The sequence below is a fragment of the Oncorhynchus nerka genome, linkage group LG25, assembly GCF_034236695.1.
Source record: "Oncorhynchus nerka isolate Pitt River linkage group LG25, Oner_Uvic_2.0, whole genome shotgun sequence".
NCBI classification, from domain to species: domain Eukaryota; kingdom Metazoa; phylum Chordata; class Actinopteri; order Salmoniformes; family Salmonidae; genus Oncorhynchus; species Oncorhynchus nerka.
This window is the reverse complement of record NC_088420.1, coordinates 11233122-11261120: the sequence shown is the minus strand read 5'-3', so window position 1 is coordinate 11261120 and position 27999 is coordinate 11233122. Positions and strand designations below refer to the sequence as shown.

Sequence of the window (27999 nt, the reverse complement as noted above, 5' to 3'; positions counted from 1 at the left end):
ACATTTCAGCCTTTTGTAGTTTTCTGTTTTGTAACATGCTTCTATAAGCATTGTTAAAAGTCAAGGTGCAGATTGTTCTTCTATTTAACGAAAACAAACATATTCTGGCAGATTGTGTCAGATATAGTAACATTATTATCCACATTAGTCCATTGTCCCTACCAGTTTTAGCCAACTATTTGCAGCTGTTTGGTAATGACGTTGACATACATATCTGGCAGCAACATATGTTCAACTTTGGTCCTGAGCTGTTGCAGACACCATCTTCTTAAATAAGAAGAACTCTTGACTCTAGGTTTTAATGCACTCAGTCAAAACAATTCTTGTGCCCTTGCCAAAGTTGAAGAGGGGGACACCAAGGAGTTGGTTGCATTCTTTGGCCATTGATAGGATGACTCGTGGTCACATGTCAACTCGTTGACATATAGTCACTCCCCTTTGCCCTGATCGTTTGGAGCTGCTGGGACTGAGTAATAAATGGATTGTTAGCTAGCGACCTGTATCAATAACCTTACCAAATATTGACTATTCATTATCGGCAATAAGGGTTACTCCTGTCTGTGGTATGAAAAGGTAGCTTTGGCCATCTCTCCTGAAGTTGTGGTAAGGGGAATTCAATTGACTACCATGAAGATAGCTAACGTTAGCTAGTTAGCTGACGTAAGACAATGACACGCGTTACAAAACAGCTGAATTTAAATCATGCGAAATAACACCAATTTGTTAGTTAGCAATGTGATATAACAAATAACATTGTAATGTAAAGAAATTCCAATGTTTGGTAGGTAGTTGGTTTCTGCTAATGACTTGTTAGCTAGCTAGCTGGGTGCACATAGCTAACATGAGCTACCCAGCCACATTCTTTCAACCAAGATGTTCGTTGACATGCCATTCAATATCTGTCGCTTGTCAGTGTAAGGTTACTCAACCTTTAGCTAGTTGCAATGTTTTGTCGACTGCTGGAATGTTTTGTAGCCAAAGTGTTTTCATTTACTAACCAGACCCTGTTAAACAACCCAGACATGTAGCTAGTTGTGTCATACATAAGTCTTACAATAGTAACCGCTGTTATTTGGCTTTGACTCATGAAGGCTGATATGGAATTATTATTATTTTTAAGTTGTGGTGTGAATGTCTGTTAGCTGACCAGCTGTGTTCATGGGGAAAGTGGTGATGATGATGATAATAATGCTAAGTATCTAGCATGGTCCAGGCACATGCTTGGGCATCACGGCCAGTCAATATGTCAAGGAACAGACTTGTCAGTATTTGGGGATAAGGACAACTTGCAGTGTATAATGAGGTAGTGCACCTTTTTTGTAATGTGCATACTTTCTCTCTCCTCTCTCTCTCTCTCTCTCTCTCTGAGATCAGAAAGCTGAAGCATGGATTCGCCTCAGGACGACTTCTCTCCACTCAAACGCTTTGTAGTGGCCAAGAAAAAGATAAGTGACGTGTTTGATCAACTGCTGGAGTATGTGAAGGAAGGTTCTGTGTTTGTAGAAGGTGAGTGTGCTGTATAGTAAATCAGCTGCTTAGGCCACATTTTGAATGTCAAAGTAAGTAGTCGAATGCAGAAAGGGTTTGATTTTTATGTTGTGAGTACACTGTTCTCTTATTATTATTTTTCCGTTGTTGTGGATTTGTCAGAAACTTGTCGGGATGACTCCTTAGAGAATATTGCAAGTCGGGAGCAACAGGAGCAGGTTCGGGCGTATGCCGGCAAACTGCAAACTATAAAAGATGTGCTGGCACGCAGACACATGAAGGTGGCCTTCTTTGGCAGGTAAATGCGTATAGTCTGCTGCATTTTGATTTCTCCACTCTTTTGCGTGTGTTTTTATTTTATTTTACACAGCTTCCAGGATAGAACTGACGTGTGCAACCACATTTGAGCAAAGATCAATGGATCGTAACATTGAGTTTGGCCTTTATTGATCAGTTAACATTGTTCATGTTACACCATTGCATACCAAGCACTGTATTGTACTGTAGTAGACACTTGGTGTCCCAAGCTTTCAGCTTTGCTAATTGAGGATGAAGAAAAGTTGCCGTTCTGCTTTCACTTTCTGTTTTACTGCCGGTTCATTGAAGCTTTCGTTGAAACTGCTCTGCTCCATCAGGCTTTTATCTTATGAAACCGGTCCTCTTAATGAATAGTCTCTACCTGTGGTATTTTACCATTCTGTATGTGCTAACTAGCTATTGGACAAGATTCATAATGATAAATTGACTAGTCATAAGCCAGTAAACTATAACAGTTTGAAATTCCTGTAGTTATTTCCTCATGAGATTGTATGTACAGTTGAAGTCGGAGGTTTACATACACTTAGGTTGGAGTCATCAAAACTCGTTTTTCAACAACTCCACACATTCCTTGTAAAAAATCTAGTTTTGGCAAGTCGGTTAGGACATCTACTTTGTGCGTGACACAAGTAGAGGTCGACCGATTAATCGGAATAGCCGATGTAATTAGGGCCGATTTTCAAGTTTTCATAACAATCGTTAATCTGTATTTTTGGACACCGATTTGGCAGATTTTTTTTTTTTTACAGTTTATTTAACTAGGCAAGTCAGTTAAGAACACATTCTTATTTTCAATTATGGCCTAGGAACGGTGGGTTAACTGCCTTATTCAGGGGCAGAAGGACAGATTTTCACCTTGTCAGCTCGGGGGATCCAATCTTGCAACTTTACAGGTAACTAGTCCAACACTATAACCACCTGCCTCTCGTTGCACTCCACAAGGAGCCTGCCTGTTACGCGAATGCAGTAAGACAAGGTAAGTTGCTAGCTAGCATTAAACTTATAAAAAAAATATCATAATCACTAGTTAACTACACATGGTTGATGATATTATTAGTTTATCTAGGTTGTCCTGCATTGCATATAATCTGACTGAGCATACAAGTACCTGACTGTCATAAGGTGAAAGCACCAATTTGTAAGTCGCTCTGGATAAGAGCGTCTGCTAAATGACTTAAATGTAAATGTAAATGACTGAGCAGTGGAGGCAGCAGCAGGCTTGTAAGCATTCATTCAAACAGCACTTTCGTGCGTTTGGCCAGCAGCTCTTCGTTGTGCGTCAAGCATTGCGCTGTTTATGACTTCAAGCCTATCAACTCCCAAGATGAGGTGTGTAACCGATGTGAAATGGCTAGCTAGTTAGTGGGGTGTGTGCTAATAGCGTTTCAAACGTCACTCGCTCTGAGACTTGGAGTGGTTGTTCCCCTTGCTCTGCATGGGTAACGCTGCTTCGAGGGTGGCTGTTGTCGTTGTGTTCCTGGTTCAATCCCAGGGAGGAGCGAGGAGAGGGACAGAAGCTATACTGTTACACTGGCAATACTAAAGTGTCTAAGAACATCCAATAGTCAAAGGTTAATGAAATACAAATGGTATAGAGGGAAATGGTCCTATAATTCCTATAATAACTACAACCTAAAACTTCTTACCTGGGAATATTGAAGACTCATGTTAAAAGGAACCACCAGCTTTCATATGTTCTCATGTTCTGAGCAAGGAACTTAAACGTTAGCCTTCTTACATGGCACATATTGCACTTTTACCTTCTTCTCCAACACTTTGTTTTTTCATTATTTAAACCAAATTGAACATGTTTCATTATTTACTTGAGGCTAAATTGATTTTATTTATGTATTATATTAAGTGAAAATAAGTGTTCATTCAGTATTGTTATTATTTTCATTATTACAAATGTTTTTTTTTTAATGGTTCGATTTAATCGGTGTCGGCTTTTTTGGTCCTCCAATAATCGGTATCGGCGTTGAAAAATCATAATCGGTCGACCTCTAGACACAAGTAATTTTTCCAACAATTGTTTAGAGATTATTTCACTTATAATTCCAGTGGGTCAGAAGTTTACATACACTAACTTGACTGACTTTAAACAGCTAGGAAAATTCCAGAAAATGAAATGGCTTTAGAAGCTTCTGATAGGCTAATTGACATCATTTGAGTCAATTGGAGATGTACCTGTGGATGTATTTCAAGGCCTACCTTCAAACTCTGCTTCTTTGCTTGACTTCATGGGAAAAGCAATCAGCCAAGACCTCAGAAATGTTGTAGACAAGTCTGGTTCATCCTTGGGAGCAATTTCCAAACTCCTGAAGGTACCACGTTCATATATGTACAAGCAATAGTACGCAAGTATAAACACCATGGGACCATGCAGCCGTCATAACGCTCAGGAAGGAAACTCGTTCTGTCTCCTAGAGATGAACGCACTTGGGTGCGAAAAGTGCAAAACAATACCAGAACAACAGCAAAGGACCTTGTGAAGATGCTGGGGGAAACGGGTACAAAAGTATCTATATCCACAGTAAAACGAGTCATATATCGACATAACCTGTAATGCTGCTCAGCAAGGAAGACACCACTGCTCCAAAACCGCCACATAAAAGCCAGACTACGGTTTGCAACTGCACATGGGGACAAAGATTGTACTTTTTGGAGAAATGTCCTCTGGTCTGATGAAACAAAATAGAACTGTTTGGCCATAAATGACCATTATGTTTGGAGGAAAAAGGGGAAGGCTTGCAAGCCGAAGAACACCATCCCAACCGTGAGGCATCGGGGTGGCAGCATGTTGTAGGGGTGCTTTGCTTCAGGGGGGACTGGTGCACTTCACATAATAGATGGCATCATGAGGGAGGAACATTATGTGGATATATTGAAGCAACATCTCAAGACATCGGTCAGGAAGTTAAAGCTCGGTTGTAAGGATAATGACCCCAAGCATACTTCCAAAGTTGTGGCAAAATGGCTTAAGGACAACAAAGTCAAGGTATTGGAGTGGCCATCACAAAGCCCTGACCTCAATCCTATAGAAAATTTGTGGGCAGAACTGAAAACTGTGTGCAAGGAGGCCTACATACCTGACTCAGTCATACCAGCTCTGTCACGAGGAATGGGCCAAAATTCTCCCAACTTATTGTGGAAGGCTACCCAAAATGTTTGACCCAAGTTAAACAATTCAAAGGCAATGCTACCAAATACTATTTGAGTTTATGTAAACTTCTGACCCACTGGGAATGTGATGAAATAAATAAAAGCTTAAATAAATTATTCTTTCTTCTTCTATTATTCTGACATTATTTTTAAAATAAAGTATTGATTCTGACTGACCTAAAACGGGATATTTTACTAGGATTAAATGTCAGGAATTGTGAAACTGAGTTTAAATGTATTTGGCTAAGGTGTATGTGAACTTCCGACTTCAACTATGTTTGATGAAAATGAGGAGTCACTAGACCTCTTAAGCTGTGTTCTTTGCTTAGGACGAGTAATGGGAAGAGTACAGTGGTGAATGCCATGCTGAGGGACCGGGTGCTGCCCAGTGGCATGGGTCACACCACCAACTGCTTCTTGAGTGTGGAGGGCACGGACTCGAACAATGCTTACCTCAAGACTGAAGGCTCAGAGGAGGAGAAGAGCATCAAGGTAAGTTATGTAGATATACTGGTTGGAAGATTAGGCTAACTTCTCTTACCACTCATACAGTGGGCTTTACACCCTAGGTGGAGTTGGAAACGTGCTACCTGATTGAGTTACTTAGAGATGAACTCTTCTTACCACTCATACATAGTACCCTCAGTCACGTTTTTTTTTTCTGACCCTCTAAGCAATTAATTATTAATCAACTTTAATCTAGATAAGATTATTATGTCGTCCTCAACTTTGACCTAAGACACAGCCTCAACTTTGACCTAAGACGCAGCCTCAACTTTGAACATTACATACAAGTTGTCAGGCGGGCAGAGTTTGAGTGACTTGAAATCCATTGAAATTATACTATGATTCCCTTTTTCTCTCCAGACTGTGAACCAGCTGGGTCACGCGCTGCACATGGACCAGAGTCTGGATGCAGGCTGCCTGGTCCGAGTCTTCTGGCCCAAGACCAAGTGTGCCCTGCTCCGAGACGACCTGGTCCTTGTAGACAGGTACAGTAACGTTACCCTGACAACGCTACCACACCTTTCCAATTACACCGTTGGTCTTAACGTGTACAGTGCTCCAGAGCTTTACGAATAGCAAGAGCTACACGGTTGTCTGTTTTTGTTATTTGATCAGACACTGATGATCGTTTTATACACAGATCACCTATCAACTAAACACGAAGGCTGAAGAAGTGAACCCACGACTTTTTTTTTGTTTTTCTGAGTGCCTCCCTGTTTGTGAGGATTGCAATTTTACCTCTGTGTAGCTTGCTCGGAGTCCATACAGGATGATCTGTACCATTGCTAAGTAGGATAACTAGAATAGCCATCAACCACCAGTGTCCCAAGCCCCATGGTAAGGATTGGCCACCAGTAAACGGAGGTTGATTAGGCTGTATTACTCTGAGAAGCAGTGGCCTTGACCTGCTCTAACACATCCTCTCATCTTCTTTAGCCCTGGGACAGATGTCACCACACAGCTGGACAGCTGGATCGACAAGTTCTGCCTGGACGCTGACGTCTTTGTGCTGGTGGCCAACTCTGAATCAACCCTAATGAACACGGTAACGCAGCTCACAATCTGACCAATCCCAACAGGATCTAGACGGAGCTGACCAGTCAATTCATCCACCTGAAAGATTGACAAACTTGTCTTGTAGCAGAGCTTCCAGTAGCGCAGATAGTTGTGTGCTCATGGATTTTTCTAATGGGTTCTTTGTAGTTCTTTTTCCACCACAAACATCCTGGTCTTTTTGGAGATGGGAAATACGAAAGGATTTGATTTAGTCATTTTAACAGTTCTATCAAGAGGTTTATGTGTTCTACAAAGCAGAAATGTTAAGCTTACTTGACGCCGCTACACTGAACAAAAATAAAAGCAAGTTTAAAATGTATATATTTTTAATTTAACCTTTTTTATTTAACTAGGCAAGTCAAGGTACAGTGGTGTAATTATCATGCCGTTTAATCAGCTTCTTGATATGCCACAGCTGTTTTTATTTATTTAACTAGGCAAGTCAGTTAAGAACAAATTCCTATATAGAACAGCCTACACCGCCCAAACCCGACAACGCTGGGCCAATTGTGCACCGCCATATGGGACTCCCCCAATCACGGCCGGATGTGATACAGCTTGGAATCGAACCAGTGACTGTAGTGACGCCTCTTGCACTGAGATGCCGTGCCTTAGACTGCTGCACCACTCTGAAGCCCAGGTGGATGGATTATCTTGGCAAAGGAGAAATGCACACTAACAGGGATGTGAACAGATTTGTGCACAACTTTTGAGAGAAATAAGCTTTTTGTGCATATGGAACATTTCTGGGAACTTTTTTATTTCAGCTCATGAAACATGGGACCAACACTTAACCTGTTGCGTTTTATATTTTAGTACAGAAGGAATTGTCAATGTATTTGATGTATGTATGTGTTTTTTAAGGTAGTCTTTGCAAATTAACAGCTTGTGTAGGCTGGTTAAAAGGTTGTAACTTGTAACTGTGAGAATTGGTATGTCAAGTGACAGTAAAGGAAGTGTTTTCTCTCCAAAGCTTGTTAGTCATCAGTGCTAGGATACGGCTGGCTCCATTTTGCTCCAGCACTTAGGCCCAGCTCTGTTTATGTCTGCCGACGCATTCATGTTATGTCAGAGGCATGTAGTCAATCACTGGGCTCTTGTTATCTGTGCCAAATCTCTTCAAGGGACAGGTCCCGTTTACCCCTCTCACTTATCGTTTTGACTATGCACCCTAGGATACCCAGCCTCTGATTTTCAATCACAGAAAGTGCATTAGATTAGCGTTATTAGACTGATAATGCGATCAACCTGGACACACACTTGTTACGCAGATGAAGTGAAGAAGCATTTGTTCTGCTTTAGTTTAGGGCGTAAACTCCACTGTTTGTTGAATAACAGACAATAACACTTTCAGTGACTGGAGACCTTTTCCTAGCTTATTAGCTATTTCATAACCTACAGTATCTTCGTGACCTTTTTACAAATAGACTGAGTGAAAGTTTGTACTGCACTTTCTCTATAGTAAGGGCGTGTTTATGTATGTGGGGCACTTGCGCGCGCACACACTCTATTTACACAGAACTACATTGGGACACCTTATCTCTGAATTGTTTGTAAAGGTTAAACACATTGGGAAGTCTGGTGTAGACTGTAACGTTTGACTCCAAGCATGTGCCCCTGGCAACGAGGTTTCCAACCTCGTGTCAGCCAGCTGTCTGTGCCCTTCGTGTCTGTCCTTCTTCCATATCTATACCCCGCTCTCTCTTCCAACTCTCCTGTAAAATTGAAATCAATAAAATAAAGGAGTTGAGTTGTCCTTACACAAAAATATAATTAGATACATAATAAAGGTTAACACTACACTTTGGTTTTAAGACTTAGTGCACTAACAATTCCTGACCTTGCATTGTTCTTGTTTTCCAGGAGAAGCATTTCTTCCACAAGGTGAACGAGAAGCTCTCCAAACCCAACATCTTCATTCTCAACAACCGCTGGGACGCCTCAGCCAATGAGCCAGAGTATATGGAGGATGTGAGTGACTTACCAACAATAACTGGGCATTAATGGAAATGAATAATTAGTCAAAGTGGAAATGACCTTTTATTCCTCCAGTTGACAATCAAAGTGTGTGTGACTGACAATTATGGACAATAACCGTTAACAAAATAAATGGTCATAAAAGGTATGAAACATTTTAACAGGGAATTATTAACTAGGCAAGTCAGTTATTTACAATGCCGGCCTAACCCAAACGACTCTGGGGCCAATTGTGAGCCGCCCTATGGGACTCCCAATCACAGCCGGTTATGATACAGCCTGGAATCGATCCACGGTCTGTAATGAATTCTCTAGCACTGAGATGCAGTGCCTTAGACCGCTGTGCCACTTGGGAGCCCCAATAATAACTTGGGAGCCCCCCCCCCCCCCCCCCCATTAGCCTATTCACAACCATTTGTCATCTAATTCCGGCAGATGGGAAGGGACACTGCTGTCCTAGCTTCAGGGGAAGTTGATTCCACCGTTGGGGTGCCAGGACAGAGAAGAGTTTGGAGTGGGTTGTGTGGGAGACCTGAGGTGTAAGAACGATGTGATTGGGTTGGGGATGTAGGGTTTGAGCCTTATGGTAGGGTGGGGTAGTTTCTGTTGCTGCTCCTTAGGCAGGTACGATGGTATTGTCGTGAATGCGTGCTTCAACTGGAAGCCAGTGGAGTGTGTGTGTGTGGTGGACCGGGGTAACATGGGAGAACTTGACGGTTGAACACCTGGTGTTCTGGATAAGTTGCTGGGGTTTGATGGCACAAGTGGGGAGCCCAGCCATCAGCGAGTTGCAGTAGTCCAGACTGGAGAGGAAAGGTGCCTGGATTAGGACCTGCACCGCTTTCTGTTTTGGGGTAGGGTTCTACTCTATGGTTGTTGTTGTCGAACATGAACCTGCAGGAGCGAGCCACTGCTTTGATGTTTGCAGAGAACGACAGGGTGTTGTCCGGTGTCACGCCAAGGTTCTTTGCTCACTGGGAGGGTGACACCACAGGCAGGCCTTCCCCGGAAGAAATAGCAGCTATGTCTGGTTGAGTTTGAGGTGTTGGGCTGCCATCCAAGTTGAGTTTTCTGCCAGACACGCAGAGATGTGTTTTGACACCTGGGTGTCAGAGGGGGAGAGAGAAGTAGTCATTCACATAGCAATGATAGGAGAGACTGTGAGGATATGACCGAGCTGAGTGACTTGGTGTATAAAGAGAAGATTGCTTAGAACCGAGCCCTGGGGGACACCCGTCGTGAGAGTATGTGGAGCGGCCTGTGTGCAGAGAAGGCCACCCCTGAGAGGGTGGAGAGGAGGATTGGATGGTTCACGGTGTCAAGGGCAGCGGATACATTTTAGGAGGATGAGATTAGAGAACAAAGATTTAGCTTTGGCACTGTGGAGAGCCTCTGTGATAAACAGGAGCAGTCTCGGTTGAGTGACACATCTTGAAGCCTAACTGGTTAAAGGTATATTTAAAAAATAAAAAAATAATTTTTTTTTTTTTTTTTTTAATTGTTCTGAGAGATTTGGTCAGACCACAGGCTCAAGTGTTTTTTTGAAAGAAGGGAGACAGTCTGTAGTTTAATTCTTTTTTTTTTTTTACATCAATTGTCGAGGGTTGGTTTGTTGAGGGGTGGGTTCAATTTCCTCTCAAAACAGACTACTTCTAATAAAGTTAACAAAACACTTGCTAGTGTGGGAGATTAGGCCTGGCTCGCAGTCGGCGTTCCAATTCATTCGATGGGTTTGAAGTCAGGGCTCTGTGCAGGCCAGTCATGTTCTTCCACACCGATCTCGACACACCATTTCTGTATGAACCTCGCTTTGTGCACAGGGTGTTATCATGCTGAAACTGTTACCACAAAGTTGGAAGCACAGAATCCTCTAAAATCATTGTATGCTGTAGCATTCAGATTTCCCTTCACTGGAACTAAGGGGCCTAGCCCGAACCATGGAAAAACAGCATCAAGCTTTACACCACTCCAGCCGACGCTTGACATTGCGCATGGTGATCTTAGGCTTGTGTGATGCTGCTCGTCCATGGAAACCCATTTCATTACGCTCCTGACAAAGTTATTGTGAGGACATTGCTTCCAGAGGCAGTTTGGAACTTGGTAGTGAGTTGCAACAAAGGACAGACGATTTTTATGTACTTCAGCACTCTGCCGTCCCGTTCTGTGAGCTTGTGTGGCCAACCACTTTGCGGCTGAGCTGTTCTTGCTCCTAGACATTTCCACTTCACAATAACAGCCCTTAGTTGACCGGGGCACCTCTAACAGGGCAGAAATTTGACAAACTGACTTGTTGGGAAGGTGGCATCCAATGACTGTGCCACGTTGAAATTCACTGAGCTCTTCAGTAAGGCCATTCTACTGCCAATGTTTGTCTATGGAGATTGCATGGCTGTGTGGCTGAAATGGCTGACTCCACTAATTTTAAGGGGTGTCCACATTTTTTGTGTCTGTATTGTATGTCAATTTACAGTAACTAATCAAAGCTGGTGAACATTCTCCTGATTGATGGAGTCACTTAGAATCTACTAGGCTACTGTATTGTGGTCGCAGTATTGACAACAAATGTTACGGTCATTTCAATAAATAAGTAAAGTACTTAAATAAATAAACCTACCTTTTGGCTGGCTGTCATGTTCCAGTAGACCTAAATTAGTTTATGATCCATTTTTCTACTGTGATTATTTTTAGCTCACGGCTGCATGCATTGCATGATCAATGTTGCAAATGTGAAGTGATTGATCATATAAGCCTGTTGGATGTTCAAAATATATGTATTTTTATTTCTAGAATCAGATACTTATATGAATGAATAGGCAGTTCAGTCTTAATTCTGGTATTGGGCAATCGGGTATCAATTTCACAAATATGAATCCCTTTCTCGTTTTTGTTTCTTTCTATAGCCTCTGCTGTAGTAATATGCTTCAGTTGATTGCTTTAGGTCAGAGTGATGTCAAAGTCCATTGTTTCAGACTTAAACTATATTTACTTGAAGTTAACAAATTTACCCAGTAGCATTTTCAATTTTTACATTTGGGGTAATAATTTTAGAACCAGAACGGAATGGTCGGGAGAAGATTTATGTCCAATAGTTTCAAGCTGTCAAAACCATTAGTTTGAGACTGGGTTGTCACCAAAGCTGTGTTGTATTCTTTCGGTATGTCATAGTTAATTTTCAAAGATGGATTACACACTCAAACATTATATATTTTTCAACAAGAATGACAATTATGACAACCGTGGACATTTGCATTACAATGACTTGTTACCCAGAATCATACACAGCTCTAGCCTCTGGAGTTTGTTATTGCTATGGGCTCTTAACATTGTGGTGATGCTCAAATCAAAGTGTATTTGTCACGTGCGCCGAATACAGCAGGTGTAAACCTTACAGTGAAATGCTTACTTACAGGCTCTAACCAATGGTGGGGAAAAAAGTGTGTGTAGGTAAGTAAAGAAATAAAACAGCAAAAAGACATTTGAAAAAAAGAGTAGCAAGGCTTTATACAGACACCTGTTAGTCAGGCTTATTGAGGTAGTATGTAGATAGCTCGGTTAGCCAATGTGCGGGAGCACTGGTTGGTCGGGCCAATTTAGGTAGTATGTACATAAATGTAGAGTTAAAGTGACTATGCATATAAGATAAACAGTAGCAGCAGAATAAAAAGAGGGGTGGGGGGGGGGGGCAAATAGTCTGGGTAGACATTTGATTACCTGTTCAGGAGTCTTATGGCTTGGGGGTAAAAACTGTTGAAGCCTTTTTGTCCTAGACTTGGCACTCAGTTACTGCTTGCCATGCGGTAGTAGAAGGAACAGTCTGACTGGGGTGGCTGACAATTTTTAGGGCCTTCCTCTGACACCGCCTGGTGTAGAGGTCCTGGATGGCAGGCAGCTTTGCCCCAGTGATTTACTGGGCCGTACGCACTACCCTCTGAAGTGCCTTGCGGTTGGAGGCCGAGCAATTGCCGTACCAGGTAGTGATGCAACCGGTCAGGACGCTCTCGATGTTGCAGCTGTAGAACATTTTGAGGATCTCAGGACCCATGCCAAATCTTTTTAGTTTCCTGAGGGGGAATAGGCTTTGTTGTGCCCTCTTCACGACTGTCTTGATGTGTTTGGACCAATCTAGTTTGTTATTGTGGACAACAAGGAATTTGAAGCTTTCAATCTGCTCCACTACAGCCCAGTCGATGAGAATGGGGACGTGCTCGATGCTCCTTTTCCTGTAATCCACAATTATCTCCTTAGTCTTGGTTACGTTGAGGGGATAGGTTGTTATTCTGGCACCATCCTCCTCCCTATAGGCTGTCTTGTTGTTGGTGGTGATCAGGCCTACTACTGTTGTGTCGTCAGCAAACTTAATGATGGTGTTGGAGTCGCGCCTGGCCATGCAGTTGTGGGTGAACAGGGAGTACAGGAGGGGACTGAGCACGCACCCCTGGGGAGCTCCAGTGTTGAGGATCAGCGTTGCAGATGTGTTGCTACCTACCCTCACCACCTGGGGGCGGCCTGTCAGGAAGTCCAGGATCCAGTTACAGAGGGAGGTGTTTAGTCCCAGGATCCTTAGCTTGGTGATGAGCTTTGAGGGTACTATGGTGTTGAATGCTGAGCTGTAGTCAATGAACAGCATTCTCATATAGGTGTTCCTTTTGTCCAGGTAGGAAAGGGCAGTGTGGAGTGCAATAGAGATTGCATCATCTGTGGATCGGTTTGGGCGGTGTGCAAATTGGAGTGGGTCTAGGGTTTCTGGGAGAATGGTGTTGATGTGAGTCATTACCAGCCTTCCAAAGCACCTCATGGCTACGGACGTGAGTGCTACGGGTCTGTAGTCATTTAGGCCGGTTGCCTTTGTTCTTGGGCACAGGGACTATGGTGGCCTGATTGAAACATGTTGGTATTACAGACTCAATCAGGGACATGTTGAAAATGTCAGTGAAGACACCTGCCAGTTGGTCAGCACATGCCCGGAGCACATGTCCTGGTAATCCGTCTGGCCCCGCAGCCTTGTGTATGTTGACCTGTTTAAAGGTCTTACTCACGTCGACTACGGAGAGCGCGATCACAGTCGTCCGGAACAGCTGATGCTCTCATGCATGCCTATGTTGCTTGCCTTGAAGTGAGCATATAAGTGATTTATCTCATCTGGTAGGCTCGTGTCACTGGGCTGCTCACGGCTGTGCGTTCCCTTGTAGTCTGTAATAGTTTGCAAGCTCTGCCATATCCGACAAGCGTCGGAGCCTTTGTAGTATGATTCAATCTTAGCCCTGTATTGACGCTTTGCCTGTTTGATGGTTCGTCGCAGGGCATAGCGGGATTTCTTTAAAGCTTCCGGTTCAGAGTCCCGCACCTTGAAAGCGGCAGCTCTACCCTTTAGCTCAGTGTGACTGTTGCCTGTAATCCATGGCTTCTGTTTGGGGTATGTACGTACAGTCACTGTGGGGACCACGTCCTCAATCCACTTATTGTAACGATGCCGTACTGTTCCCCTCTTACAGGTTCGAAAGCAGCACACGGACCGCTGCGTCAACTTCCTGGTGGAGGAGCTGAAGGTGGTGGACCGGGAGCAGGCGCCCAACCACATCTTCTTTGTGTCAGCCAAGGAGGTGCTCAACTCCCGCATGCAGCGCGCCCAGGGTATGCCAGAGTCTGGTAAGCCCGGCCGGTGGTGGTGAAATGGGGGGGGGGGGGGGGGTGATATGTAGGCAAGTGTGTGTGAATAGTGGTAAACCATGGTGTCCTGGTCAAACCAGGTGTTGGGTGTGTACTGTGTAGGTGACTGTGTGGATGGATAGGGTGTGTGGGGTGAGCAAGCAGGCTCACTCAGGCCATGGGGTTTTGTCCTGTCCACACTGTATCCCTGATAGGCTTCTCCAAATTAGATCCACAGTGTCCTGCTCCAAACAACACTTCCCCAGCCAAGCTATAAAAGAAACTGAAACTTCACTATCGGCTCTTGTTAACACCAGCTACATGGGATCAAGGCACTTATGCAGTCCATTGGCTCACGTGTTCCAACATGACCTTTTTGTTTGGGTGGTGTCAGTCTTGAGCTCTGTTTTTAGCATCCATCTTCTCTGTCTGTGATGTAATTTCTGATCCTTTCTAGTAGAAGTCGACCGATTATGATTTTTCAACGCCGATACCGATTATTGGAGGACCAAAAATGCCGATACCGATTAATTGGACTTTATAAAATAATAAAAAAGTGAATTTGTAATAATGACAATTACAACAATACTGAATGTACACTTATTTTAACTTAATATAATACATAAATAAAATCAATTTAGCCTCAAGTAAATAATGAAACATGTTCAATTTGGTTTAAATAATGCAAAAACAAAGTGTTGGAAAGTAAAAGTGCAATATGTACTATGTAAGAAAGCTAACGTTTCAGTTCCTTGCTCAGAACATGTGAAAGCTGGTGGTTCCTTTTAACATGAGTCTTCAATATTCCCAGGTAAGATGTTTTAGGTTGTAGTTATTATAGGAATTATATCACTATTTCCCTCTACCATTTGTATTTCATTAACCTTTGATTATTGGATGATGTTATAGGCACTTTAGTATTGCCAGTGTAACAGTATAGCTTCCGTCCCTCGCCTGGGCTCGAACCAGCAACACAACGACAACAGCCACCATCGAAGCAGCGTTACCCATGCAGAGCAAGGGGAACAACTTCTAGAAGGCTCAGAGAGACGTTTGAAACGCTATTAGCGCGCGCTAACTAGCTAGCCATTTCACTTCGGTTACACAGCCTCATCTCGGGAGTTGATAGGCTTGAAGTCATAAACAGCGCAATGCTTGACGCACAACGAAGAGCTGCTGGCAAAACGCAAAGAAAGTGCTGTTTGAATTCATGTTTACGCGCCTGCTTCTGCCTACCACCGCTCAGTCAGATACTTAGATGCTTGTATGCTCAGTCAGATTATATGCAACGCAGGACACGCTGGATAATATCTAGTAATATCATCAATCATGTGTAGTTAACTAGTGATTATGATTGTTTTTCATAAGATAAGTTTAATGCTAGCTAGCAACTTACCTTGGCTTACTGCATTCGCGTAACAGGCAGTCTCCTTGTGGAGTGCAACAAGAGAGAGGCAGGTCGTAATTGCTTTGGACTAGTTAACTGTAAGGTTGCAAGAATGGATCCCCGAGCTGACAACCTGTTTTGCCCCTGAACAAGGCAGTTAACCCACCGTTCCTAGGCTGTCATTGAAAATAAGAATGTGTTCTTAACTGACTTGCCTAGTTAAATAAAGATTAAATAAAGGTGTAAAAAAAAAAAAAAAAAAACGGCAAATCGGCGCCCAAAAATACCCATTTCCGATTGTTATGGAAACTTGAAATTGGCCCTAGTTAATCGGCCATTCCGATTAATCGGTCGACCTCTACTCTACTTTCTAGCTTAAAGGGATATTTCATTTTGGAACTTTCAGGTGTTTGACCATCACCGTTCAAAAGCGAGTGGACCAAAGCAGTGCTCTGCAGAGCTCTTTCCCCAGCCTTTGTAATTCACTGCTAACTGATACAAAAGTGAAATGTCCCCTCTTTTTTTAAATTTTTTATTTTTTATTATCATTTAATTTTGTAGTAGTTTATAGGCAAAATGGTACTAGACTCAGTTTTGGAGAGATGTGGTGATCTTTGCATGACAATATGACATTTCCCAGGTGGAGCTTTAGCCGAAGGTTTCCAGGAGAGGCTCAAGGAGTTCCAGAGTTTCGAGAGGATATTTGAGGCAAGTGTTTGTGTGTGTGTGGGGTGTGACAATGTCTAACACCACTCGTTCTCAAGCTTCCGATGGGTTTTAATTATTTAAATACAACTAATTTAATAAAAGAGCCCCACAGTATGAATGTAAAATGAAATGACAGAAGTACAATGAAACGTATTCCAAGCAATCAAGATGACCGTTAAAACAATGTGTAGTCAAGTCAAACAGTGGCTGTTCCTCAGGGTGCAGCCTAGGACATTCGGAACATGCAGAGTGAGGCGTACCAGGCTCTGTCTCTCTGAATTCTCTGGCCTGGCATTTCCAGTGGGACTCTGAACATCGTGTTGGACGAGAGACAGAACTGTGTCAAAGTGTGTGTGCTTGTTATGGTAGAGAAAAGATTAGCAATAGAGAAAATTCCTTGTCTAAAGCTCAGCTTAGTAACGCTGCCCCATACCATTTACCCCTATAGGGTCGGACACCTGAAGGGAAAGCTGAGTAATGATAAGAGGTTAACTAGATTATATTCTGTGCCACTGCAGATAGTAGTGTTGAACCATTCTAATCACTGTATCTCTATGATCCTGTGCTGTGAGAAACAACTCTAGTCTTTCCATCTCATCACCGGACTACTAGTCTCTCCACCAATCACACGTCTCCAACCCAAGCCCGCCCCGCTGACTCTTTGCTTAGGCCAATCAATGTGCATATTACCATCAATCTGCGTCTTCATTGCTGAAGTCTAGATTTGCTTTGGCGAGGATCATCAATTTCTTTCAGTTTAATTTTCATTCTGTTCACTGTCATTTGTTGCGTTCTGTTGCCTGCATTTTGTCTGGTCAGAGTTGTTTTCTGTTTAGTATTTCCTGATCTCCCTTAGAATTGCTGTACTTCTATGATTTTGCTATGTCTACACTAACACGTTACTGTGAGCCTAAGAACCAAGGGGCTGTGAGACTTGAGATGCAGAGCTGTTGACGGATAAAAAAAAAAATTCTTCCCCCCACTTGATTTATTCCACAAAATCCTACATAAATTGCGGCAGCAGGTGTATCTCTTGTCCTTTTTTGTCCTGCTTATACCCTTTTCACACGTGCTGACCCGAACCCAACTGTTCTGGCTTCACATGGTCCTTTTCAATCTATGGTGGATGCTTATGGCGCAATCAGGCCAGCACAGCTTGGTTGGGCTCGACTCAGTAGGTTGAAAAGCCCAGTAGGTCGTGTCGCAGCCCCCTGTCACAGTAACGTGTGTTATATGGCCTCCCAGGAGTGTATCTCGCAGTCAGCAGTGAAAACAAAGTTTGAGCAGCACACTATCAGGGCCAAGCAGATCACTGAAACGGTCAAAGCCATCATGGACGCCATCAACATCAAGGCAGCAGAGAAGAGGTGAGTGTTCTCTGATCCATCCGCTCACAGCCCATCCCTCTTCTTCCTGGATGTTCTGTTTAGTCAGTCATTCCCAAAATGTTTTGTATGGAAACGGTAACATTTATGATTTAGCATTGTTGTCCAATGACTAAGATGTTTTAGAATGTGAGGTGGGTTCCAACAGGGCAGGCCCAGTGCATTTTCTTAGTAATATGGATATTGGAACACGAACCTTTGCACTTCCTGTGGAAGCACTGATTTACTACGTGTCTCACCTTATTACTTCCTGTGCGTCCTGTAGAGTGGCCTCATTGGAGGACCGTGAGTACCAGATGGACCGTCTGGAGTTTGTGACGAACCAGATCCAGCTGCTCATAGAAGACATCAAGAAGAAGATCAAGGCTGTCACAGTGGAGGTGGAGAGCAAGGTAAACCGTGGCCATCGAATAACATAACTGTTTACAATATGTTTTGAGATCCCTTAAAGCCTCATAACACTGCAGGGAATGGCCTTTCCTGGTCATGTTGCCAATGGCATTTTATGGATTTAATACAGCACTAATCCTCAATCCATTCCAAGGGTTACTTATCCCAGATACTGACACAAATGTTTTCTCAAGGTGTCCAGCGCCATGGGCGAAGAGATCTGTCGTCTCAACGTGCTCATCGAGGAGTTCCGCTCGGACTTCCACCCCTTGCCCGACATCCTCAAGCGCTACAAATCAGTGAGTTTGAGTACCATTACACCAATGACTAACACACAGGTCTTCTCCATGAAATGGAAGCGTTGTCACTGATGTAGCATTTAGGTTAGTACCATCAGGACTCTTAACATCTCAGTAGTGACCAACCTTCTACGCACTCTGTTTCTGCAACCATTCCATGACCACCTGACCCTCCCTTACAGGAGCTGCTGAGCCACATCGAGGAAGGCATGGGTAAGAACCTGGCCTTCCGCTGCTCCAACGCCGTCAACGCCTCCGTGCAGTCCTCCCAGAGAGACATGATCGGTAGGTAGGGAGCAGTCCTCCCAGAGAGACATGATCGGTAGGTAGGGAGCAGTCCTCCCAGAGAGACATGATCGGTAGGTAGGGAGCAGTCCTCCCAGAGAGACGTGATCGGTAGGTAGGGAGCAGTCCTCCCAGTGAGATGTGATCGGTAGGTAGGGAGCAGTCCTCCCCAGTGAGACGTGATCGGTAGGTAGGGAGCAGTCCTCCCCAGTGAGACGTGATCGGTAGGTAGGGAGCAGTCCTCCCAGTGAGACGTGATCGGTAGGTAGGGAGCAGTCCTCCCCAGAGAGACGTGATCGGTAGGTAGGGAGCAGTCCTCCCCAGAGAGACGTGATCGGTAGGTAGCGAGCAGTCCTCCCCAGTGAGACGTGATCGGTAGGTAGCGAGCAGTCCTCCCCAGTGAGACGTGATCGGTAGGTAGCGAGCAGTCCTCCCCAGTGAGACGTGATCGGTAGGTAGCGAGCAGTCCTCCCCAGTGAGACGTGATCGGTAGGTAGCGAGCAGTCCTCCCCAGTGAGACGTGATCGGTAGGTAGCGAGCAGTCCTCCCCAGTGAGACGTGATCGGTAGGTAGCGAGCAGTCCTCCCCAGTGAGACGTGATCGGTAGGTAGCGAGCAGTCCTCCCCAGTGAGACGTGATCGGTAGGTAGCGAGCAGTCCTCCCCAGTGAGACGTGATCGGTAGGTAGGGAGCAGTCCTCCCAGAGAGACGTGATCGGTAGGTAGGGAGCAGTCCTCCCCAGAGAGACGTGATCGGTAGGTAGGGAGCAGTCCTCCCCAGTGAGACGTGATCGGTAGGTAGGGAGCAGTCCTCCCCAGAGAGACGTGATCGGTAGGTAGGGAGCAGTCCTCCCCAGAGAGACGTGATCGGTAGGTAGCGAGCAGTCCTCCCCAGTGAGACGTGATCGGTAGGTAGCGAGCAGTCCTCCCCAGTGAGACGTGATCGGTAGGTAGCGAGCAGTCCTCCCCAGTGAGACGTGATCGTTAGGTAGGGAGCAGTCATCCCCAGTGAGACGTGATCGGTAGGTAGGGAGCAGTCCTCCCAGAGAGACGTGATCGGTAGGTAGGGAGCAGTCCTCCCCAGAGAGACGTGATCGGTAGGTAGGGAGCAGTCCTCCCCAGAGAGACGTGATCGGTAGGTAGGGAGCAGTCCTCCCCAGAGAGACGTGATCGGTAGGTAGCGAGCAGTCCTCCCCAGTGAGACGTGATCGGTAGGTAGCGAGCAGTCCTCCCCAGTGAGACGTGATCGGTAGGTAGCGAGCAGTCCTCCCCAGTGAGACGTGATCGGTAGGTAGCGAGCAGTCCTCCCCAGTGAGACGTGATCGGTAGGTAGGGAGCAGTCCTCCCCAGTGAGACGTGATCGGTAGGTAGGGAGCAGGCCTCCCCAGTGAGACGTGATCGGTAGGTAGGGAGCAGGCCTCCCAGAGAGACGTGATCGGTAGGTAGGGAGCAGGCCTCCCAGAGAGACGTGATCGGTAGGTAGGGAGCAGTCCCCTCCCAGAGAGACGTGATCGGTAGGTAGGGAGCAGTCCCCTCCCAGAGAGACGTGATCGGTAGGTAGGGAGCAGTCCCCTCCCAGAGAGACGTGATCGGTAGGTAGGGAGCAGTCCCCTCCCAGAGAGACGTGATCGGTAGGTAGGGAGCAGTCCCTCCCAGAGAGACGTGATCGGTAGGTAGGGAGCAGTCCCTCCCAGAGAGACGTGATCGGTAGGTAGGGAGCAGTCCCTCCCAGAGAGACGTGATCGGTAGGTAGGGAGCAGTCCCCTCCCAGAGAGACGTGATCGGTAGGTAGGGAGCAGTCCCCTCCCAGAGAGACGTGATCGGTAGGTAGGGAGCAGTCCCCTCCCAGAGAGACGTGATCGGTAGGTAGGGAGCAGTCCCCTCCCAGAGAGACGTGATCGGTAGGTAGGGAGCAGTCCCCTCCCAGAGAGACGTGATCGGTAGGTAGGGAGCAGTCCCCTCCCAGAGAGACGTGAGTGTTAGGTAGATGGTGCACTCCTCCCCAGTGAGCCGTGAGTGTTAGGTAGATGGTGCACTCCTCCCCAGTGAGCCGTGAGTGTTAGGTAGATGGTGCACTCCTCCCCAGTGAGCCGTGAGTGGTAGGTAGATGGTGCACTCCTCCCCAGTGAGCCGTGAGTGTTAGGTAGATGGTGCACTCCTCCCCAGTGAGCCGTGAGTGTTAGGTAGATGGTGCACTCCTCCCCAGTGAGCCGTGAGTGGTAGGTAGATGGTGCACCATGTAACACAACCCCATAATAAATACTATATTTAGGATAGCCCTGTTCATGACTAGTCTGGTCTTAGATCTGTTAGCACAAACTGATCTGGGATCAGGTTTGGTCATGACGCCGGCTCACAACCCTCCCCCCAAGTGTTTGTCATGAGGTGTGTGTGAGTGACACGGCCACCAGCCATAAAGCAGACTGACGTCAATGTTATTGACCTCTATAATGTTGGGACTATTGCTGAAGGGAGTAAACCAATTGAATGAGGGGAAAGTACGCCTAGCGCACGCGACAGGATTGTTCCATATTGCTGTCTTCTCACCCATCTATCCCTCTTGGATCATTGTGTATTTAGACACTATTGTGGAAAGGAGGGCCCTTTTTGTAACAGTTGAATAGGGTGCCAATTCAGGTTCTATAACACAGCTTCCACTGATCCAGTTCTGTCAGATCTCTGACTTCAAGGAAATCAGGAAGCATTCAAAGTGTTTGGGTCTGATGTCATCTAGACCCTTCAAACTTAACTCTGGACCTTGAAGACAGTTCCACTGCCCCCCCCCCCCCCCATTGTACTTGTTTAATTAGGGACTAATTTAGACCAGGGACACCAGATGGGTGCAATGAATGATCAGGTAGAACAGAACCAGCAGGCTCCCAACTCGTAGGGTTAGGTGAATACCCCTGCTCTAGATTGGTGTCATTGTTTCCTCCCTTGTTTTCCCACCACCAGAGAGTCTCCAGCCTCTGCTGCCCCCTGCTGTTCAGAACCAGATGCAGATGCTGGTGCCCTGTCACAAATTTGACCTGAGCTACGACCTGAACTGTGCCACGCTCTGCTCGGACTTCCAGGAAAACATAGAGTTCCAGTTCTCGATGGGTTGGACGGCGCTGGTCAACCGCTTCCTGGGGCCCACCAACGCCAATCGGGCCCTTATGCTGGTCGACAATAACTTCCCGGTAAGGTGGCTCCAGGGTTGAAGTTTCCCCTTGGTGCAGAGCTAGAATCAGCTTCCTCTACCAATCTTAACCATTGGTGAGTGGAGGGGGGAATGCTAAACTGACTCAAGATCAGCGTGTAGGGGCAACTTCACCTTACTCCAGTAAGGCATGAGGGTGAGAAACGATGGGGATAGATGTCATCTGTAGTGTATTATGTTGTATAAAAGGTATGGCATGTTATGACTGTGCTCGATGGTTAAGAGTTGTGATACTGGTTGACCAGCATCTTCAGGTAACCACAGTTAAAACACATGGGTGGGTTGAATGGTAACTCCCAGAGTGCAGGGTTCAATCCCCGCGTCCACCTCTCTCACTGTCTCTTTCATCTGTCTTCATCTGTGTCCACCTCTGTTTCCATGTCTAATCAAGCATCACAAAACCCAAGGCTGAGGAACAGTCGTTGGTGAGGATTGGTGATATGTTCTTGGTGTTGTATAGATAGTTTTGGTCATGAAGTGTATGTGGACACCTGCTTGTCAAACATCTCATTCCAAAATCATGGGCATTAATATAGAGTTGGTCCGCCCCCTATAACAGCCTCCACTCTTATGGGAAGGCTTTTCGCTAGATGTTGGAATATTTCTGCAGGGACTTGCTTCCATTCAGCCACAAGAGCATTAGTGAGGTCGGGCCCTAATGTTGGGCAATTAGCCGTGGCTCGCAGTCGGAATTTCAATTCATTCCAAAGGTGTTTGATAGGGGTTGAGGTCAGTGCTCTGTGCAGGCCCCTCAAAGTTGGAAGCACAGAATTGTCTGGAAAGTCATTGTATGCTGTAGGGGCCTTAGCCCGAACCATGAAAAAAAGCCCCAGACCATTATTCCTCCTCCACCAAACTTTACATTTTGGCGCTATTCATTGTGGCAGGTAGCGTTCTCCTGGTATCCGCCTAAACAAGATTTGTTCGCTGGACTGCCAGATGGTGAAGCGTGATTTTCACTCCAGAGAACCGGTCTATTTCTCCAGAGTCCAATGGCGGCCAGCTTTATACCACTCCAGTCGACGCTTGGCATTGCACTTGTGTGCGGCTGCTCGGCCATGGAAACCCATTTCATAAAGCTCCCAGTGACCAATGATTGTGCTGACGTTGCTTCCAGAGGCAGTTTGGAACACAGTAGTGAATGTTGCAATGTTTTGACACACGACGTGCTTCAGCACTCGTCTGTCTCGTTCTATGAGCTCGTGTGGCCTACCACTTCACAGCTGAGCCATTGTTGCACCTAAACGTTTCCACTTCACAATAACACTACTTACAGTTGACTGGGGAAGCTCTAGTAGAGCAGAAATTTGATGGACTAACTTGTTGGAAAGGTGGCATCCTATGACAGGCCACGTTGAAAGTCACTGAGCTCTTCAATAAGGCCATTCTACTGCCAATGTTTGTCTATGGAGATTTCACGGCTGTGTGCTCAATTTTATACCTGTCGGCAATGGGTGTGGCTGAAATATCAGAGTCCACTAATTTGAAGGGGTGTCCACATACTTTTATGTATACAGTACCAGTCAAAGTTTTGGACACCTACTCATCAAATCAAAAAAAAATTGTCACATGCGCCGAATACAACAAGTGTAGACTTTACCGTGAAATGCTTTACTGACAAGCCCTTAAACAACAATTCAGTTCAAGTAGAGTAAAGAAAATATTTACCAAGTAGACTAAAATAAAAAGTAACACAATAAAAAGAACAACGAGGCAGAGGGGGCACCGGTACCGAGTCAGTGTGGGGGTACAGGATAGGTGAGGTAATCTGTAGATGTAGGCGGGGGTAAAGGGACTATGCGTAGGTAACACTGCGAGTAGCAGCAGTGTACAAAAGGGAGGGGGGGTCGATGTAAAAAGTCTGGTAGCGAGTTTATTCATTGTTCAGCAGTCTTATGGCTTGGGGGTAGAAGCTGTTGAGGAGCCTTTTGGTCCTAGGCTTGGTGTTCCGGTTGCAGAGAGATGTTAATGTTCCGCATTGACTGACTTTCATGTCTTAAAGTAATGGACTGTCGTTTCTCTGCTTGTTTGAGCTTTTCTTGCCATAATATGGACTTGGTCTTTTACCAAATAGGGCTATATTCTGTATACCACCCCTACCATGTCACAACACAACTGATTGGCTCAAACGCATTAAGATTGAAATAAATTCCACAAATATAACTTTTAACAAGGCACACCTGTTAATTGAAATGCATTCCAGGTGACTACCTCATGAAGCTGGTTAAGAGAATGCCAAGTGTGCAAAGCTGTCAAGGCAAAGGGTGGCTACTTTGAAGAATCTCAAATATATAAAATATATTTTGATTTAACAAACATTTTTTGGTAACTACATGTGTTATTTCAGTTTGTCTTCACTATTATTCTACAATGTAGAAAATGGTAAAAATGAAGAAAAACCCTTGAATGTGTAGGTGTCCCAACTTTTGACTGGTACTGTCTGTATGTTTAAACATGACTGAAATAGATGCCTAGTAGATATGTTTTAACATGTAATGAATGATATAGAATAGACATGCCATCGATACCACTTCAAAATATAAACTAAATGTGTCGTTCTCTTTCTGTTCCATTCATGTTCTGGCTTTTATTAAAGTGACTGAGTTCTAAATGACATGCTCCGTCTGACCAGTGAAACAATGGGTCAGTTTGGAACCCAGGTTATCATCTAGTGGTTCTTTATTCAAATGACCTGGTAGTTAATTTCCTACATGGTCTCAATAACATCCCAGGTTTAGTATGTAATATTAGGAATCCCACCACACTCGGTAAGCCTGTGTCTGTCTCTCCTGTCCTGTTGAGATGACGCGCTCCCTGTCCACCACACCCTCCAGCGGACCCTCCAGTGTTGCCGTTGCCCAGCCCCAGGACGCCGCGCTCTCCCAGGAGGACCTGATGATGTCCGTGGCCACCAACCTGGCCTCCCTCGCCTCCCGCACGTCCTTGAGCATGGTCATCGTCGGAGGAGTGGTGAGTAGTTGTCTTTCTGCACCCAGCCTCCAGGTCACCGATATGGAAACCTGTTTACAGTTATACAGGGCTACACTGTAGGGCTTTAATCAAGCTGGAAGAGGCAGATGATGGAATACTTTATTTCTCTCCACAAAAATACAACTTTGTTTTTCCAGAATGTAGGTGGTCTTCAACTTCCCTTCAATGTTTTGAAAACTATTTTATAACACCCCCATATTAGGCCTGTCAACCCATAGAGGTACACTGCTCAAACTGCAACCCACCTCCTCTCCCGCGTGTGTCCTAGGTGTGGCGGACGGTGGGCTGGCGGCTCATAGCCCTGTCGGCCTCCATGTACGGCCTGCTCTACCTGTGGGAGAAGCTCACGTGGACCACCAAGGCCAAGGAGTGCGCCCTGAAGCGCCAGTTTGTGGACTACGCCACAGAGAAGCTGCAGCTGATTGTCAGCTTCACCAGTGCCAACTGCAGCCACCAGGTTCAGCAGTAAGTAGTCTGCACCTCTGGGAATAAGGATACTCTCTTAAAGGGGAAGTTTCCCCTGACATCAAGGTTTGTTTCTATTGTAGACTGTTTTTGAGGTATGAAAACAGTCAATATTCCTGTGTCATCTGTCTTGGTAGAACTTGTTCATTCAGACAAATCTGCAGGCCTCAATCCCAGTACAATAACTCCTAGTTGAGCCTCGTATGTAGATGTTTCTTAAGACACTTCCTTTATGAATCAATTCACTACTGATGTATTGTATGGGGCTGAATCTGCTGATGGACAAATCTACGCCCCCCCCCACCCCATCTTTTCTGTTAAATGGGTAATAAAAGAAGTGATAAAATGCTTTGATCTTTGCGTTGCTCAGGGAGATGGCCACGACCTTTGCTCGGCTGTGTCAGCAGGTTGACCTGACAAAGAGGGAGCTGGAGGGAGAGATCAGCCGACTGACAGCCAAGGTCCAGACTCTGGAGACCGTCCAGTCCCGCTCCAAGATTCTCCGGTCAGTCGAGATCCTGGGTCCAGTGTTACCCCTACCATTGCCCCCCCCCCCCCTGCATAGCTCTGTTAAAATAATTCACCCCCCAATGGTTTCCATTTAACATTTTTGATGCCCGTGGTGGTTTAGTGTTTTGCCTCGAATGTAATTTCTTCACCATTGGTTACATTGAGGGTTAAATGTCAGAGTTTGAACGGCATTCATTTACAGTAGATGTTTTGACCTCCGTTATAATTGGTTCTACAACAATATTGTGCCAATAGGTGTGGTCTGTGTGTAACAGCTTTTGTCCCCCATGTTTTCAGGCACAAAGCCACAGAGTTGGAGAGGCAGTTGGAGACTTTTACAGACCAATATCTGAATCCCCATCATTGACTTCACTGGAGCCTGTCTTGGCATTGACTCGCCATGCCTGGACTCCCCCCCCCCCCCCCCCCCCAGAGAAAATATGTCCATGCTTGATAGTGTTCCTCCTGGAATTTCCCCACCTCAAAACAGATGTTTCTCCTAAAGATTTGTGGAAGTGTCCAGTCTTCCACACACATTATTTGCAGAGAACAAACTGCCTGTTTGTTGAACTAACACAACTGCCTGTTGTGTTGCAAATACAAACTCAAACTGTGAATACAGTTCCAAAGTTGGAGACATAAAACCTGGGCTGTGATGAAGTTGGGTGCTGTATCCTGTACATTGAAACTACTGCTCTTTTTAACTGTGAATATGCTTTTTACTCATGAAGTAAATGTGTGTATGTTTAGACAAATGTAGGCATGTGATTTTCATTCAGTGCTGAGTTTGTTCTGGTTCACCCTTGGTACTGGTACCCCCATTGTATGTATGTATATATATATTTTAAGACATTTGGAAAGTATACAGACAGCCTTATTCTAAAATGTTTTTGTTTTGCTCATCGATCTACACACAATACCCCATCAAGGCAAAGGGTGGCTACTTTGAAGAATCTCAAATATATTGATTTAACACTTTGATTTACTACATGATTCCATAGTTTTGATGTCTTCGCTATTATTCAATGTAGAAAAATAGTAAAAAATAAAGAAACCCTTGATTTAAGTAGGTGTCAACTTTTATAACGTGTGTATTTTTTTACAATGGGGTACAAGTGTCAAAAGGTCAACCAGAACAAATTCAGATCTGAATGGAAATCGCATGTCTAAACACTCTCTCACAAACCCATTTACTTCAGGAGTTAAAGGCAGATGCAGTTATAAAAGCTGTTTTGTGAGGGACCTTCTTGAATTCAGCGGCAATCCATTTGACTAAAAGAAAATGCCTTTTCTCTTCAGAAGAAAAATTAGTCATGTCTGACTGAGGAAATAAAACACCGTGTAGAAAGTCTTAACAAGAAGCATTTTGTAGTTCCTCTGCTGTCTGTTCCATCATGACAGGTCAAATTAGTCTCCACTTTTTCTTTTTTTTTTCACAAAAGGTTCTTTAATTTAAATACCTCTTTCCAGAATTTATTAAAATGATATGCTATGTAATTGTCTAGATGCTTTTTTTCTTTTTCTTCAAGAATAGCATTTGTTGTAGAATCTCTAATTGACTCAAAATGAAGGTGAAGGACTCTTCTTAGAAGTGGAAAGGGGAAGTACAGTGCCTTGTAAAAGTATTCATCCCCCTTGGTGTGTTTCCTATTTTGTTGCATTACAAACTAACTTAAATTGATTTTGGGGGGATTTCATGTAATGGACATGTCCAACATTGGTGATGCGAAACAAATCACTTGTTCTGAAAAAGTTAGTGGTTCTTGCATATGTATTCACCCCCTTGCTATGAATCCCCTAAATAAGATCTGCTGCAACCAATTACCTTCAGAAGTCGCATGTTTAGTTAAAGTCCACCTGTGTGCAATCGAAGTGTCACGTGATCTCAGTGTGTGTGTGTATATATCTGTTCTGAAATGCCCCAGAGTCTGCAACACCACCAAGCAAGTGGCACCAAGGAGCTCTCCAAACAGGTCAGGGACAAAGTTGTGAAGCTACAGATCAGGGTTGGGTTATAAAGAAATATCAAACTTTGAACATCCCACGGAGCACCATTACATCCATTATTAAAACATGGAAAGAATATGGCACCACAGCATACCTGCCAAGAGCAGGCCGCCCACCAAAACTCACAGACCAGGCAAGGAGGGCATTAATCAGAGGCAACATAGAGACCAAAAATAACCCTGAAGGAGCTGCAAAGCTCCACAGCGGAGATTGAGTCT

General features: G+C 44.9%; 1 protein-coding gene across 3 annotated transcripts; it reads left to right on the top strand.

Moving 5' to 3' along the window:
• Positions 1-419: 419 nt before the first annotated feature.
• Positions 420-27271, top strand: LOC115109039 (mitofusin-1-like). Of its 3 annotated transcripts, none has more exons than XM_029633590.2 (18): positions 420-603; positions 1375-1506; positions 1651-1786; positions 5298-5460; positions 5836-5960; positions 6412-6520; positions 8395-8502; positions 14001-14154; positions 16182-16249; positions 17495-17616; positions 17900-18026; positions 18219-18323; positions 18506-18608; positions 21562-21788; positions 24611-24778; positions 25068-25264; positions 25635-25769; positions 26072-27271. In XM_029633590.2, exons 2-18 carry the CDS (start codon positions 1386-1388, stop codon positions 26139-26141), a joined length of 2238 nt encoding a protein of 745 aa, XP_029489450.1. In that variant the 5' UTR covers positions 420-603; positions 1375-1385; the 3' UTR covers positions 26142-27271. The 3 variants fall into 3 exon arrangements, with proteins under 3 accessions (XP_029489450.1, XP_029489451.1, XP_064865623.1); XM_029633591.2 differs by having other exon boundaries at positions 1370-1506; XM_065009551.1 differs by lacking the exons at positions 420-603; positions 1651-1786 and having other exon boundaries at positions 1417-1506.
• Positions 27272-27999: the final 728 nt, after the last annotated feature.

Coding starts and splice junctions, on each gene's coding strand:
- LOC115109039 (XM_029633590.2), top strand. CDS start 1,386: ATGGATTCGCCTCAGGACGACTTCTCTCCACTCAAACGCTTTGTAGTG. Junction 6,521..8,394: donor AATCAACCCTAATGAACACG/GTAACGCAGCTC, acceptor CTTGTTTTCCAG/GAGAAGCATTTCTTCCACAA. Junction 18,027..18,218: donor CAGTGGAGGTGGAGAGCAAG/GTAAACCGTGGC, acceptor TGTTTTCTCAAG/GTGTCCAGCGCCATGGGCGA.